This window comes from Crotalus tigris, unplaced genomic scaffold (genome assembly GCF_016545835.1).
Source record: "Crotalus tigris isolate CLP2741 ecotype Arizona unplaced genomic scaffold, ASM1654583v1 scf7180000017994.786943, whole genome shotgun sequence".
NCBI classification, from domain to species: domain Eukaryota; kingdom Metazoa; phylum Chordata; class Lepidosauria; order Squamata; family Viperidae; genus Crotalus; species Crotalus tigris.
Window position 1 is genome coordinate 337,852 of NW_024096761.1, and position 17,454 is coordinate 355,305.

At 34.2% G+C, this 17,454-nt stretch overlaps 1 protein-coding gene across 5 annotated transcripts in view; it reads right to left on the minus strand.

Moving 5' to 3' along the window:
- LRBA (LPS responsive beige-like anchor protein) overlaps positions 1–17,454 on the minus strand; it is a 369,611-nt gene that overhangs the window by 273,885 nt on the left and 78,272 nt on the right. For 4 of the 5 annotated variants that reach the window (XM_039346412.1, XM_039346410.1, XM_039346413.1 and 1 more), the window contains exons 23-32: positions 14,738–15,733; positions 14,279–14,368; positions 13,624–13,799; positions 11,742–11,895; positions 9,630–9,810; positions 9,089–9,219; positions 7,833–7,940; positions 6,556–6,694; positions 4,835–5,282; positions 104–234 (exon numbers count right to left, since the gene is read on the minus strand). In XM_039346412.1, coding sequence (XP_039202346.1) covers positions 104–234; positions 4,835–5,282; positions 6,556–6,694; positions 7,833–7,940; positions 9,089–9,219; positions 9,630–9,810; positions 11,742–11,895; positions 13,624–13,799; positions 14,279–14,368; positions 14,738–15,733 — 2,554 coding nt within the window. The remainder of the gene's footprint in view (positions 1–103; positions 235–4,834; positions 5,283–6,555; positions 6,695–7,832; positions 7,941–9,088; positions 9,220–9,629; positions 9,811–11,741; positions 11,896–13,623; positions 13,800–14,278; positions 14,369–14,737; positions 15,734–17,454) is intronic. The other variant, XM_039346414.1, reaches the window with a different exon arrangement.

Genomic DNA, 17,454 nt, shown 5'->3' on the forward strand with positions numbered 1-17,454 from the left:
TTCAGTTGGGTGGTATATGATGTCTCGGTAGCTAAATTACAAATATATATCATATTGCTTTGTTATTTTATTTTGCAAAACTCATCTGCGTTCTCTCACTTACTTGGAGAGCTTCCATTTACATCTGGGGCTTGAGAAGAATCCAAAGAAGAAACCACACTAACAGCATTTGTAGGCACGTTAATTGTGGCTGAAGATGAACTCACTGACTTCTTTGGGGCCACAACCACACTCCTAGGACAGAAAAGAAGTGTTGCAAACTATATTTTAAATGCTTGCGAATGACCAAATGTATATTTAAAATATATAACAAACTCAGAGTTATGCAAAGTAGTCAAGTTTGAAATCCAGATATTACATCTCTTTTCTCAGAATTGTCAAAATTTTATGTTCTAAGGATATCAAATTGTTATTAAAAATCTGCTAATCTTTAAAGATACCCCAAAACACATTCTGATTTTGCCCTTTTATGTCAACACTTTATATTATTTTTAACAAAAACTATACAAAAGTAGTTTTAAGCAAAGTAGTCATCACTGGAATCACTATATTTAAAATAAAGTAGACATTTGCACGAGAGTTTAAATAAGTTGAAGATTACTTAAACAGAAGTTTAAAATTAAAATAAACTGGACCAATATATGTTTTAACTTTATAAATAAGTTACTATAGAAATGACCTATGAAATTAGTGCTCTAGCTTAAATATTCAGAAATATTCAAAACTGAATATAGTCCATGTTTCAGACATCATTTATATTAGAAAGAATAATTGTGGCAAACCAATTTCAATTAAATAGTAATGTTTTATTCCAAACATCTAAAATATCCAGTTAACCATACGTAAAAGACACTTTTAATTGCAAGTTAGCTCCATAAACATGCAATATCCCTGTTAATGAGCTAAGGAATACAGTTGATATATATTATGGACTCCCAAAGCAGTGCTTCTTTTTAATTACCTGGTGTTAACTATAAGCCAAAAGTCTTCAACATTCAATTTATTTAATCAATTTATTCTGTTGACAGTACTGTTAAGTAGTGGTAGAAAGTATTCCCTTAATAGCATTAAAAATATGTCGTTTGTAAATAAAACACATTAACACTGACTCCAAATGCAGATATATAATGTAGAAATGTTCTAGCAGTTTATAAATTTATTAAAAAGATATCCTTATTTCTTCCCATTTTAAGTTGCACTGATTGCTGTAACTAAACTGGGCTTGATTAGACATTCTGAACACTATGAATGAATAGGTATTCACCATGGATGTTATAGTATGGATTGAATTATTACAAGGGTGATTGCTAATGTTAACTATACATTAAAATATGGAAGCAAAAGCCACCTGAGCCCCAGACCAAGGAATTAAGCCATAAATGTAGATATTTTCCACATAAATTTGCACAAAAATGAATTAGGTTATAAATTCATTTATAATGAATTAGGTTATAAATTCATTTATCAGAAGGATCTTTGATAAACAATTTAAGATTAAAAACTATCGATTTTAGATGTATGCTAAGTTTTTTATTAATTTTTTGATTAATTATGATTAATATTTTAATTTTGAATGGTCAATGATTATACTTAATAATGCCCCCAAAAATACAGAATTTTTTTTGCTACATAGAAAAAATACAGTATTTTTGCTACATCATATCAAAAGTTAAAAGTTAAGATATTGTGAGTATGTGATCAGCAATTATCATTGTACTTTGCCATGGATTCTGAATCATTTATTTGTAGTAAAGATGCAGTAGTGTTACGGTCCTTCAATGAAAGAAAAATATTTCCTTTTTCATCCTGTAGAAACTGTATGCATTGGTAGATGCATGAATGAAAAGAAGATAATTTGTTGGATTATGTCTTTAAGAGATACATGTATCCATGTGAATGTAGGAATATTTAGAACTCTGCAAGCTCTACTTAGCATCCCAAGTCAGGCAGTTGTTTATTAATTAACAGATATGAACCCATTATTAAGCAACTGAATATTATAAAACAAAAAACAAAAGGACTTTTAGGCCCTGTGGCTCTGGGAATTCTTTTGGCTTTTTTTTTCAAAGCTGAAGCCTAGCCCAGCCTGGTCCAGCATCCAGGACTAACATGCAATGGGAGCAAGAAGATGGCGAAGGTCACCTGGGATAGTGAGTGCAGGCCAAAAGGCTTAGATGGGGGGAGATAGGCAGATGGGGGAGTTTGAAACACCACTGTGGCCATAATTGTAGGCAGGTTGCCAAGTACCCACTTTTAAGCCAATAATTAAAACGCAATACTTACATTATTTATTTCATCTATTTTTTCAAAACTGATGACTAGTGAAGAAATACATTCTCATAATTCAGTTAATTTGCATATTTGACAGAGATTAATGAGCTCATGTGTTAGAAGGATAAATATGTAAGCATGCTTACATAAAATCATTGCAAAAACCCTGAAATACCTTAAAAATAGGAAAAAGTTTGCCTTCAAATCTAATTTTCACTGCAAAGAACAACTATTTCTACTACTCTTTTTTTTAAATGACTGAAAAATGTAAGATTGTATTTCAGTACTTTTAATAGCTATACCACAGATAACTTTGCTTAGTTTATTTTATTCAACAGGACATTAGATAATTTCCAACATTTATACTGTAAAAAATGAAATAAAATAGTATTTTGGCTCCTGGAAGATTATAGAAAATAAATACTGCAAGTAGTCTACCAATTCACTGTCTCTACTTCCTTAATGAAAAAGCCAGACCAGTCCTTGAACTTTGATCAAGATAGATCCCTAGCACCCACTAATCACCAGGTTGGATCTCCATGTAAGATAAAAAAGTAGTTTTAGGTATGGGAATAAGCACACATCATCTTCTTGTTTGCAAAAATCCACAACCTGCCAGCCTTTCAGCTAGGTCTCACTCATGTAGCTGTTACTGTATATTCTCCAGCAATGGCTGAAAAGTTGATAATCCTTAAAATATGAGGAGAGTTTTGATTTCTGACACAACATTCCTGAGATAAATGTAGGATCAGAGAGATGCTTTGAAATTCCCAGAGATACTTTTCTGTAAAACTGCTCCATAGGAAAAAAAAATTAACAAGATTTCTTCCCCCAACCCCAAAAATTAATTCACAAAGCCCTGTATTCCACATTAGACAATATGTTAAATATAAACCAGATACACTTAAGTTCCTTAGAGCATCCTAAAGCCAGCTTGCTCCAAGTTTCCAATTGTAACGTTAGTATTGTGATGTCCCTGGAGATAAAACCCAGCTCGTTTCCTGAACAAAGGTCATAACCCATTCTACCTACAATTAACCTAAAACTGTAGCACATGCGCACGTGTGCGTGCACACACACACACACACACACACACACACACATAAATAAATCTGAAAAAATGGGACAGACAATGGAACAAGTTTCTATCATATGTTAAAATCTTACAAGAAAATCAATTTTACAAAGTGCTGGTTTTAATTTTTGCCCCTTTAATGCAGCAACATTATATTTTGTATTCACTAATGCATTCAAATTAATTTTGATCACTTTCTTCAATCTGCATAATAATTGGAAAATTAGAAGCTAAGTAAGCAAAGTCGTATTCCTGTATAAAGCCAAGAATATAGTTTATTTTAATGAAACCTAGTTTATGTTAGCTCGAATGAATAAAATTGAACAATCGAGCATTAAAAAAACAACTTTAGTCATGCAAAGATTTTTTTCTTGTTTTATGGTTATTTTTCCTTTCACAAACACTGCATGTACACAGTTCATTCACTGTATCTATAAGAATAACAATCCTAGATGTTAACTACAAATATACATTGAATGTGAATAGAATGCGCTATGGTACAGCAATACATGGCATTAAAATTCATCTTACTAGTATACCTACTAATTATATAATAAATTATGACCCAGAGATGCATACACCTTCTCATGAAATTCCTATTCTTGCAGTTCTTCCCTAGCAATTATATATTTTTCAATCTTAGTGTGCTTTTATTCTAATAAAGTTTTGAAAGTAAATCACATGCAATCTGGCATAAAAAATGATACTATCTTTTATGTCATTATTAAATTGCAACAATACAAATTTATGCTTACGCTTTTTAATTCTGAATTGTTCCTGTAATGCAAAAAGTCTTCAAAATAGCACAAAACAATCCTGAAAAAACTTGAACAAACGCTGACTTTCCTTTCTACCATCTGCAAACGTTTGCTTTTTAAACTTATTTTTGCTAGTTTAACATTTTACCATCATGGGTAGATTATTTGCATTTAATACCACAATATGGAATCTCAATGAATCCTCTTCTATCTGCTGCTCACCTGGCAAGCTTCAAGCTGTTGTCCAACAAGCGCAGGAGTAGGCAACCTCGTCTCTTTTATGACTCATGGACTTCAACTCCCAGAATTCCTGAGTCAGCCTAGCTGGGCTAGCTAGCTCTCTCCTGCCCTTCCTGCTTCCTGCAGAGACGCAGCAAAGGGAGGAGCTCCGCCCAGTAAGCTTTTCAGCTCTTCAGAGAACACTGTGAGTGCACTCTCTTTTATACATACACACACACAAAAACACAAACAGAGAGAGGGGGGGAGCAGGGAAGCGCAGTTGCCTCTCTCTGTCTCTCTCTGCAAAGGCAGAGAAGGCTGGGAGCCACAGGGGAAGGCTCAAAGAGCCGCATGCGGCTCCGGAGCCGCAGGTTGCCGACCTGTGGTCTATACTATACTTTTAGATTTATGAAATATATTTGCAGATATGCACATTTCAGGAAAAATATTTAAAAAAATTAAAAAGTTATTTTATGTCATTTTATATAGGTCAAGGTTTAATCATCCTTACCTGTCAAAAGATTGAAATTGTATTGGTTGTGCAGAGGCACCATCACCAAGGACTCCAAGAAAAACAGGTGGAAGAACAGCAGGGTCCACCATGGCCCCATCTGCAGGAGCACTGACCAAACTTCTTAGGATGTCTTTTACATTGACATTTTTTGCAGTTTGCATAGAGGATGCAGTTTTACCATCTACCTCATTATGTACTTCATTTTTACTTTCTTGAGATTTATTAACTTCTGAAGAAAGAGTACATAATATTTCACTTATTGCATCTGGACCTGTACTTATATTCTGTTTTTCTGATTCAGTAACCTTCTCAGAATTGTGTCCTGATCCACAATGTGCTTTCTCCTGAATTCCCGAATCCGTTCTTTGTGGAGACACCACACTTTCTGACTCCTTGGCAGGTTCCTGACTTAAAATGGTAATAGCTTCAGATTGTTCTTCCTTATCTTGAGAAATAAATAATATATAGTATAAAACATCAGAATTTTTAAAAGTGATGAGATTATTTTATAAACAACTGCTATCTTAACAAAAATTACAACAAATACCTGTTCTTAAAGTTTCCCATTCTTAATTCATCATATAGACAATACTAGAGGTTACTGTAACTAAGAATTCCAAATTGATTCTATGCTTGAGCAATTTAAATTACATTGCATTTATAATACTTATGGGGTCTCTTTACTTATTCAGTTATCAGATATTAGAGCTGAAAAGGAACTGATTATGTAGATAAGCTACAGCTTGTCAAAAAAGAACATAGTGAATCTAGAAAACATTTAAGGCTATAATGTACAGAATATCAGGTCTGCTATAACTGGTGGAAAATTGTTTCAGATTCCGACCAATCTTGCTATTTATAAAGTTAATTTCCAGCAGAATCATCCTATTTGGGAAGTATGTCGATGGCTTCTACATCTCTTTCCTGCCATCTAGTAATTATCTGGAACTCTGCAACTTTGAATTTTCCAGTCATACAAACCATACAATCAAAAACAGCAGGATCTTTACTTACAAGCAAAAACTTACTAATAAATCAATGCACAAATCTGTCTATTCCAATAGATTTATCTACTTGACATGATCAATTTATCCTTCAGCTAAACACATTGTTGCACTTGAACTTAAACTGCATTTCTTAAAGTATAATTATAATTTATATCAAAGTATGAACATAAGATATCATCCAATTGATTTCCAAAGGACATTGATCCTATTTTGTGTTTATTACCAATATATTTTATCTATTAAACTTGCATTAAACCAATGAAATATTAAAAATAATGTTCTGGACAGTAAGCAAAAACTTGTTTAAAAAATAAACTTTGGATGATCAGTTCCAAGAATCTCTGAGGTCTAATAAACTAACTTCATATTTAGAAGTAATAATCAGAAGTTTTTGATATCAATTTTCAAGTGGCAGATTAAATGTAATCTTTCAATTCACATTTTTAAAGTGCACATATGAAAGTCTATGTTACTAATAATCATTTTTCATAATCAAAACAAGTATTATAGATCAATGAATTATTCAGAATATTAACAAAGATTATTTTGAATAGAACCTAATCTAAAAATAAAAATATTCACCATTATGCCCCCAAATGCTAAGAATTCTAGGAATTGAAGACACATGTCTTCAGGTTGAGGAAATTTATAATGTTATGAATATCCTACGCTGATCAATAAAGTATATTTCCAGGTGCCTACAATACTAACCTATTTTGGGTGACTGAGTAGGTTGAAATTGCCTCCGTTCATCTTGAGGTTCCAAGATATCTCTGTATTTTGATACCATGAGTACAGAGATAAAATACACTACAGCCAAAGCCAAGAACTGTGCTTGCTTACTGTCCTCCTAAAAAACCAAAAACATATAGAAATTATTTTATTGTCACACACTAAGACCTGAATTAATACCGTATATGCCGGCGTATTAGGCGACCCGGCATATAAGACAACCCCCGTCTTTATAGCCGGGCTGCATTCCTAGAAAGTCGTCTTATATGCCGGAAACTACCAGTATTTCCGGCGTATAAGACGACTCGGCGTATAAGACGACCCCCGTCTTTGGCGCCGATTTCAGCGCTCGCGGAAGTCGTCGTATACGCCGGCATTTACGGTATTACTATCACAAAATAATTTCCTCAAGGAAATTTCACTAAAAAATCTACAAGAATTTATTTATTAGGGCTGTGTGAATCACATGGAGTGATGCTTTGGGAAGCAAAGTATTCTTTCAAATCTGTTGCTTAACAAAACAGCTTACCACAACTGTTTCAAAGAGCTCCTCACAATATGTTATGATGAGTATATAAGAAAAGACTCTTTACCAGGGCTAGCAGTGGAATTCAGAGGATCTCTTTTAAAATTTGCAGAAGCACATTTAGAACTCTGCATTTTTATTCACTTAATGCTGGACTAAATCCTGATCTTTGCTAATCGCATATGTTGATAAAATAGCAGAACATTTTGTTTTATAATTTTGAATATTGTGTTACACAGAGATTTCCTCTCATGTAGAAACATTCTAATCTAGGCAATTGATATTATTCTAGTTTTATATTTGAATGAAGTAAAACATCTACAACTTCAGAATTCTATTGACATTGGGAAATATTCTACTGCCATTCTATTGACATCTATTGGTGATGTACTAAAAATTATTTGAACTCATTCCAGTCCTACTTTTTAAATAGAAAGAACTTGCGTTGTCCTGATGGCTCAACTATTCTAGGAACACAGTGATAACATTCTGGTCTTTAATACATTCCAATTAAAAAAAAATATTCACAAAACTGAAGCTACCTGCAGAAACAACTGTTAATAAGAACTTAAGCTTTTTACATGATCTCAATTCCTGTTTTGCTATTTCCACAGTATTTTACAATTCTTGTACATATACTGTTAGATTTTGGTATTATGGAATGGTGCATAAGTTTAATAACTATACATGATTATTTTAAAAAAAGAAATAAGTAGGAAAAATTGCTCACTATATCTCTGAATACCACTGCACGGAGCCGATTAATATCCATATCCTGTAGAAGTCTGTCAATGTCTCTTATTGGAGAAATCCCTCCAGTTACAATATCAACTGGACTCTGTTCAAAAGAAAAAGGGGGCAAATATTATTTCATTTTGAAGATTTATCTATAGATCTATTTATATCTGATGAAAAATCCGTTACATTGTAGTTTTTCAAATATTTATACAAGGTTTGAAAACTCTTGTGCCTGTGATCTTTAGCTGGGCAAAATGGTGCATCATAGGGCAAAATTCTGTCCACAAATGTACTTCAAATGGGCTAACCTACAGAATGCCACAATCCATCACTCCTGAGAAAATGAAATTTGGATAAGTTAAAACTACTTCAGTAGCTCGGCTACTGCTATAGTCACACAATCCTCATTTTCAACATTCCACAGCAGCATCTCAACCACTCAATCCCTCATTTGTTCCCCCCAGGGGAAGAAAGAAGGAAGAAAGGAAGAAAGAGGAGGGAGGGAGGGAGGAAGGAAGGAAGGAAGGAAGGAAGGAAGGAAGGAAGGAAGGAAGGAAGGAAGGAAGGAAGGAAGATATCTGAGGTCACTGCCAGCTTCTCACAAATAAATTCAATGAGGAAGTCAGAAGGAAGTTCCCACTGATTTTTTGTCCACTCATGATCATTCTGTTTTAGGTAAGGTAACATATCTGAAATGACTACACATGATCCTTATTTACAAGGTTCCCTAACACATTCTCATTCTCACAAGTCAGTGGAAAAGCCAGGGAAGCTTGCAGGGAAATTATGTGACTGTAGCTGATGGCAGACACTGGGTTTGGACTTGCTACTTCATTCCTGGGAAGCTTGCAGGGGGAAACGTCAATGGGAAATCTTGCAGGCAAGGTCACAAGTTGGTTGGGTAAGTCTCCCCAACCACACACTTTCTGCCAGTCCCCTTGCACTCATGCCATGATGGGCAGCCTTAACTCAACAGATCATGGTTGCCTAGTATAAAGCAAAATTGTGGAAATAAACTAAAAGTATTTATGACTTACATTTGATACATATTTCTTCTTGAAAAGTGTCAGCATTTATATGTTATTACACTGTATATACAATTTAAAATAAATGTCTAGGTAATTAAACAACTATACTTGGTTTTTGATACCTATATTAATATAAAAAAGTCACATAAATGTGTTCATCAGGATACAGAGGGGAAAAAAACCATCATTTGCCAGCATTGACTTAAAAAAAACCACTTGCCTTTGCTCCAATTCTTCCTGAGGCTATAAGGCTTTGCATTGTTTTCCGATGTTTAACATTTTCTCCACTAAGCTTCATTAACTTATGCTGTTGCTGACATTCCAAACAATTTCTGACGGCTACCGCACAAACTAAAATGAAAGATATATTTTAGGGACCACTGAATTTCAAGTACAACCAGCAAATAAACATAACTAACCTAAAGATAAAGACATAATGTTGTCATGAAGCATCTAGAACATTATATGGTTCTGGACATCTACTTGCAGAAATACATTAATTATCCCTAGAACATTGGCTATTCTAGAATGTTTTGTACATAAGACTCAAGAATTTCCAATTCCTTCTACAAAGGAAGAAATAATTCCTTTTCCATTCTGCAGAACTTTTCTCCAATCAGCCTTTTTTATATAAATGGCCATTAGATCTCTAGATAGATACAGGAGCATTATAAGTTTGATAGGCATTTTCTTTGTGAATATATTTAAGACAATTTATCAAAGATAAAAAACATGTCAATGCTAGACAACTATTTGCTTACCAAGTCGAAGACATTGCCTTAAAATTCCACCAGATGACATATTTTTCTCTGACTCAATTTCAGTAAATCCAAGAGAACTTGCAAAGATCAGTACATCCACAAGGCTAATTAATCTTTGAAGGAATGCTATGGAAGCTTCCACTGATAATCCTTGAGTTGGCTCAATGCTTTCCAATTCATGCTGGGAAATGAAAAATATTTATTTATTTTATATGCTTTCCTAAATTACCCTAGTCCAATGTCACTATGGTTGTTTATCAGGTAGATCTCACTTAGCATCTGCCTCAGGCAGCAAGTATAAGTTACAACAATAGCGAAACGGGTACCAAGCTACTAAATGCTCTAATCAGGAATCCTTTACACTAGATGGTGCTAGTATATTCCTTTCAATGCATATTCCCCATTGTGTGCTTCCTTACTTTCTTGTAATCCTTTCCTCTCCAATGAATATAAACACAAACATTAATTCCCTTTTTGCTAGTTATCCCAGCACTATGGTAAGCATTCCAAAGGATGAGAGAGTGGGGAAAGGGGGAAGGTACAATAAAATTGTAAGCAGTCACAATCACATTATTTTCCACAGTTGCTATGTCATTTAGCAACCAAGTTACTGGTCCCAATTCTGGTTGCTAAATGAGGACTAGCTGTATACATGGAATTGATGTTTGAATTTATTTGTCCAAGAATCTAGGAAATAATGACAATATGAATAATAAACATTGGTTCCAATTACTGTTGGAACAGGATGATCTTTATTTTCCCATTCTAAGTTTTTTTTTTATCAACTGGGTGTTGAAGGAATTGACCAATTGGTTTGTTGTCTGAGCCTGACCTTGTGGGCGGAAATAGAGCAACTGATCTAAAGTCACCTAGCCAGCTTTCATGCTATATTCTCTTGGTTCTAGCTATGTGCCTTAACCACTAGACCAAATAATATAAATAATTTATATTGTTTATAAATAATATAAAAGAGAACTGTTTCAGAATTGGTTCTATGAAGAAACAAGTATAACTTTAAATGAATTTGAGTGCCTAGGTACCATAACAAACAAACGTTAAATTACTACAGAGAAAAATCTGAAATAGAAATAAAACGGACAAATATTTCAGCAAAATTGTAAAAAATACGTAAGCCAGAATGTGATTGTAGTTTCCAAAAATTAGTAGTCTAGTGAACAATGATGGACACAACAGCACAGAAAATCTTGTTCCCTTTAGCCATTTTCTGGATACAAAAGTTACTTCCAAAACCCTCTATAATTCCTAAAATGACTGCCTATTCCCCAGAAAGGAAATTTATGACAGCACATCACACATTATTGTTTTGAGCTGACAGTCATGGTGCCCTGTTATATATAGGCTAAAGAACTGCATCAAAGTCATGGTGTCCCTATGGGACTTTTGAGAATAAGGGAAAGGGATAACATATGAGAGTGAAGGTGCATGAATAAATGCATATGTTATTCCTTAACTGGCAATCTGGTTCAAAAAATTGTGAATCATGCCTTAAATTAATTATGAAACGTTCCAAATTATTTTATTCTATGGTAGACTTCATCAGTAAAGCAAAAATTGCATTTATGATAAACTTTTAACAGCAAAAAGATTAGAAGTGCTGAAAACACAAAACAGGTTACCACTTCAATCTGGTATCCCCTTCAAAAATTGTTTCCTGGACTTGGAAGAAGCTATAAGCACAGATGATAAATAGATGTATCATAAACATACACAAATGGCAGTGTTTCAATCACATGGTTGCAACTGTCATCTTACCCTTTTGCCCTCCTTACATATGCCTCTGGATGATACTATAGAACATGATCACATTTGGGCAAGAAGGGGAAAGAAACAGACTGATTTCAAGTACCTCATCTTTAATAGACTTAGATTGGATCTGAGAGAATGCTTTCATTTATCCTTTTTCACTCAATGAAAAGAAAGGCAAAATGAAGTCAATGTCACATAACTCAGTTTTTTAGTGTTGGCACACAGAACAAATCCCCCCCCCAGCAGAGCCATAAGCAAGCATACTTGAGCATAATTTTAGTTTAGTATAATCCAATGCACAAAGACACAAAGCATCACTTATGTATTGGAAATTGGATTTCTTACCGTAGCAGATGTAGCAGCTGAAAGCAAAGGTAATATGCCACCACAAGCCATAATCATATTGTCCATCACTTGAGAGACAAGATGAATCGTGTTATGTACAAAGATGACATTATCACTGCTGTTCACGAAGTCCATCACAGTCTTGGTAGAATGACTGCTCCAAAATAAAATATGCAGGAAATATGTATTTTCTCTTGCAATGTTACAAAGTACTTATTTATTGAAATACTATTTACTTACATCAATCAGAAATTTCTCCTGCAGCCAAGAATCACACATCAGCATTCTAAGTTACCAATGCATCCTCATCTTAACTTGAAAATGCCCTCTCCTTATCTTTCTAATTTTCTCTAGAACATAGATCTCCAGAAACTATGTTTAAGTATGTGGTGAATATTTATTATTAGGAACCCCAATTATTTAAAGTCTGCAAAAGACACTGAATAAATTATCAGAATAAGTTTCACTTGGGGGGTCACTTAGACAGTGAACTGGGTGGTGTTTAAATTTGATAAAATATATTAATAAAGTGGATCTGAACTCATTCCTCCTAAGAGAAACCAGTAACTTATAATGATATTGCACACTTCACTTTCTAAGCAAAAAGAGTATAAAAATAGAAAGCATAAAGAAATTTAATTCCTGTTACAACAAATAAATGCAATAAATTCCTTCTATTTTACCAAACTATTCACTGCATGTGATTTAATACATTTTCATTTTGGTCAATCAATAGACTAAAACTGATTTAAGTTGGGTATCCCAAAGATACTTTTTTCAAAAGGCAATTGTACTTTGTATTTCCCTGAAGATCATTTCTTATCCAGGAAGCTTCTTCAGTTATGAGTGTTCATCACAATTCACTCAGAACTGAAAAAGCTTCTTCGATGAGAAGCAAAACTTCTTCTAGAAAAACAAAGTCCAATTGCCTTTTGAAAAAGTACCTTTGGAACAACCATGATCTGGATGATTGAGAATCTCCATAGACATGATAAGGAGGGTAAGTTTAGACTGGACAGTTAGGCAATAGTCCTTTTTATTCATCTATATCAGACATGTCAAACTCGCGACGTCACGTGACATCATGCAATGTATCGGACCGGTTTTGCCATTGCTGGCAATGGGGTGGGCGCGGCTTCAGTATGATGAAACCGGCCCATGGGCCAGCAATTTGGCACTCCTGATCTATATAATCTCACAAAATCATTTTCTAATGAGGGTGAAGGTTCGTTCTCCGAGTTTGTGAGTTTGTTTCTGAATGTTTCATTACCAAGCTAGGTAACATCTTCAGTGGCGTTTGAAAATGTTACCTAGCTGGTAATGAAACATTCAGAAACCAACCACAAACTCAGAGATTGAACCTTCACCCTCATCCTAAACCCAAGCTAAATATATTCATCAGTTTCCAATATTTGATTCTTTTTTTAAATAACACCCTAATGCACGGGAATGTCTTGCGCAAAGCAACTTCTTTTCAGTAATTCTGGATGTTGCTGAACCTCATTTTAAAAAAGGAATCATAGTGTTTCAGTAAAATAGAACGAGTCTGAAAGGGAAAAAAAGCAGCTTACAAAATTTGGTTTTGAAGAAGCATTATTTTCCTGTTCAAATAAAATAAAAAGGGAAAAACGTATATAAAGAGTATATTTTAATGCAATGCAATTCTTGATTCTGAACAATCTTTGTATTATATGAAAACATTATTCAATCAAGCATTTCAGAAGATGCTAATACAACTTGGTCCCGAAAGGCTCCAATTCAACTTTGAGAACTCAGTTATATATTACAATTCATCCATTTCAAAATATAATATCTAATTAGGATACAATTTTACAGATTTTGCTTATATTATGTAAACTGTCTAAGATTTCATAGACATCACCTTCTCCACATCTGTACATCTGTTTCTATTGAAAAGAGGAGATCTGTAAGCAAGCGCTGATGCATTTGAGACCATCGAAATTCAGGAATACGGAACATGGTAGATCTAGAATCCTTCCTCTGTCCATCTGCAGGAGTTACTACATTTTGATCTGATGAATCATACTGCCTAGATGTCTTTGAAACAATATAAATTGAGAGATATAAGTCAAGCTGAAGATCACACTGAAAATTTCATCTGAGCCTTAGCAGATATCTAATTCCAGGAAAAGCTGTTCATATTCTAGAACAGTGGTTCTCAACCTGTGGGTCGGGACCCCATTTGGGGTCGAACGACCATTTCACGGGGGTTGCCAAACAAGGCTGTCCACCATTTTTTCCTCCTTTTCTTTGGCCACGCCCCTGGCACCCAGTGATGTATAAGTGGTTGGGGGTCACCACAACATGGGGAACTGTATTATGGGGTCACGGCATTAGAAAGGTTGAGAACCACTGTTCTAGAAGGTATGATATAGTCAATACTAATTTTATAAAGTCATACTTATTTGAGGACTGTGCTTAAACAGTTAAAAATCATATCAAGTCTATATACTACTTAGCAACTATGCCACCATCTCTGCCAGCCAAGACAAGAATAAGCAGCAGCTAGACCTTACCACATAGGGTGCATATATTGCTGCTGCCTGTGATTTTCCTCCTTTGAGGAACTGTGATGTAACTTGATGATTATCCATTGGAAGGTATTTCTGCAGGAGGGAAGCACTTAGGAACATCACTTTAATTAGGAATAATGCATAAGTGATGCAAATCTTGCATACATTCTAGTTTTAAATTATTAAAACATTTTTATACAGAAAATTATGTGACATTTTAATCTCAGCTTTATAATATTTGCAGTTAAAACATCTAACCTAGGTCACTTTACAAATCTGTAAGCATTCTTAATTATAACTGCTATTAAAAGTTAGCTAAGTAGACAGAATTCTCTCTCTCTCTCTCTCTCTCTCTCTCTCTCTCTCTCTCTCTCACACACACACACACACACACACACACACAATCATGCCATCTGGTAAATATTTTTAACTTACTTAAGAAGATAGTAGTGCAAAACCTACCTTAGTAATGGCTCTAGGAGGTTGATTTACTTCTGGATTTGCATGGGGTTTTAATTCTAATCTTTCAGTATCTGATGCAATGCTGGAAACATCAAGTCTGGCAATTTTCTTATCTGAAGCAATTATAGCTTCTGAAGTCTGTGGTTGTGTGCTATCTACAACTGTCTTGGTTTGGGGTTGATTAGTATTTTTGTCATCAATGTTATTCTCATTGTCTGAAGTTGACTGAGCTCTGTTTACTTCAGGACAACTGATTTCTGGCAAGCCATCCTGCTGTTCTGTTTCCACTGATCCTTCAACAGTTTCAGGAACTACTTCTATTGAAACAGGTTCTTTTGAAGAAGCAGTGCACTGCTGTATAACTGAGGTTACCTGGCTATCGCACAAATCATGATCCTCAATGGATTTTGGAACACATTGTTCTGATGTAAGTGCCAGATTAGTCTCGTTTTTTAAATCAACAAAATCTTCATCCTCCTCCACATATACTTCTGGTGTTACATTTTCTAACATTTCTGGATTTTCTAGTGTTTCAACATTTTCTAAAGATGATTGTGAATCAGTGGTACATATTTCTTTTTCTTCATGGTTTATTCCAGTAATTTCAGCAGTACAGTCTGAGCTCTGTTTTGTAATTTTGGCTTGTAGGGGAAGATCTAAACTAGGTGCTCCATTTAAATCAAGAGGTCTCTGAATATTTTCTGTTTTGGTTTTTTCTTTGTTTGTTTCTGAATTACTGGGTTCTTCAAAATCAGATAATCTACTTTCATCTTTCAAAACACTATTGTTCATGCTTCTGTTGTCAGTATCAACTGAAGAAGTGTCAGCTTCTTTTTTTTCAAGTTGATGGAGCTTCTCTGTAACTTCAGTTTCTTTACTAATACCTGAAATTGTTCTAATAATGGATGATGGACCAGCAGTGCAGCATTCGTCTCCTTTCTCTTCATATTCCCTGAACATCCGAGAAAGGTTCTGTTTATGTATTTCAAAAGTTACCTTTTAAAAACAGAACAGTTGGAAATGTTTTAGTTTTAAAATATTTAATGTGTACATCTTTCTAAATTTTCCCAGTAATATAAGTTTGCAGAGTAATTGTAAACGTATGTAACTATCACAATATCCATATAAAGCAGTTAGATAGCAATTAATATAATTTGGTCTGGTTTTAATGGAGTGAGTTTATGGGTTTCATGGATACAGTATTTGCAAGCTACCACAAGTGATAGAATAAAAATATATAATATATTTATATAAATAAACCCATATCACTGTGTAGACTGAGCACTTAAGTATTATTTTTATATAGATAAGAGTCACCTCAAATAAATCAATGTTCAATTCTAGAAGCACTTGGGCTGGAAAAAGTGCTAAGGCCATATATCATGCCTTAGCCAGCCACATTTCCACACCTACTTATGAGCATCCTGTACTATATTCCTTTTATGTATTTATTGTAGGGCAACAACTTTTAATATTAATCCATTTGTTTAGTTCCAACTGGATCTTTCCTTAAAGTGAAACTGAGAATATTTCCTGGTCCAGGCATTTCCTATATGGTTGGTGGTACTTTATGGGGTTGTTAACAGCTTCAATATCATTAATTGGATTTTTATTATGCAGCAAAGAAAAGAAAAGAAGAGGAAGAGGTTGAGGTACGGTAAATATGACTCAGAGGAACTATATCTCGGCACTAGAGGCATAGCACCACAAGGCCTCTTGCTGCTGCTGACATTTCATCTATGGATACTGAGCACCTAGTCTGCAAACACATTGTACTGAAATACCAAAACTAAAGAGACAGAAAAACATCAAATTGTGCTGGCAGCACAACCAACCTTGCAATCAAAAGCTGATTAGCCCCATCACAGTTCAAAGAGAGATCCAAATGTATAGTATACATATTCTACATACATATAATTTCAAATATACAATTTCTATCTGAGAAAAATTAGACATTAGGAACTACTTCTGTGATAGGCTGGGCCTATATAAATTATCATGCCAAAAACATTTATGCCTTCCTACTAAATTCAAGCCTTTATCCATGCCTGACAATATCTTTAAAAAACAGAGTTGAAATCATTTTAATTTGTAAATCTTCATGTCTGTACAAATTTTCTGTACATTGCGTTCTTACCACAGAATCATTATCATTAATTCATGCTCTGAACTAAGTTTTTACCTATCAAGGTACCATGGATACCTTTGCCAATGTTAACCTTTGACCGTTAATTTCTTTGTGAACAGGACAATTTTGAAATGATAAAAAATTATGAGAAGCAAATTCTGCCTTTTCATTGGGAATTAGAATGTATACTATTTTCTAAGAAAGGTTTCCAGGCATGTCATATAATAGAGTATTTTTATACTTGGCATATTTAACATATATCTATCATACTTATTTTATATATAATTTAAACTTCCACACTGCTATAACAATTCATCTAACAAGTAGGACACAAAATATTGTTAAGATAGTAGGGAGCCTATGTTTTAATTTCATCATCAACATCAGAGAAAGCAAAGAAAATGATGGTAAAATAAAATCTATAGTGATCTGAATTTCACAACAGCTCTTCCTGAACCAAAAGTGAATCAGTATTCGCTATCATGCATTTTTCCATTTTGTTCACTCTCTCTTATCTATGTCAGCAATATATTTTTTTCATTCATCTTGACAAAGGTGCAGTGAACTGAGAGATATATAGCTCAATTTT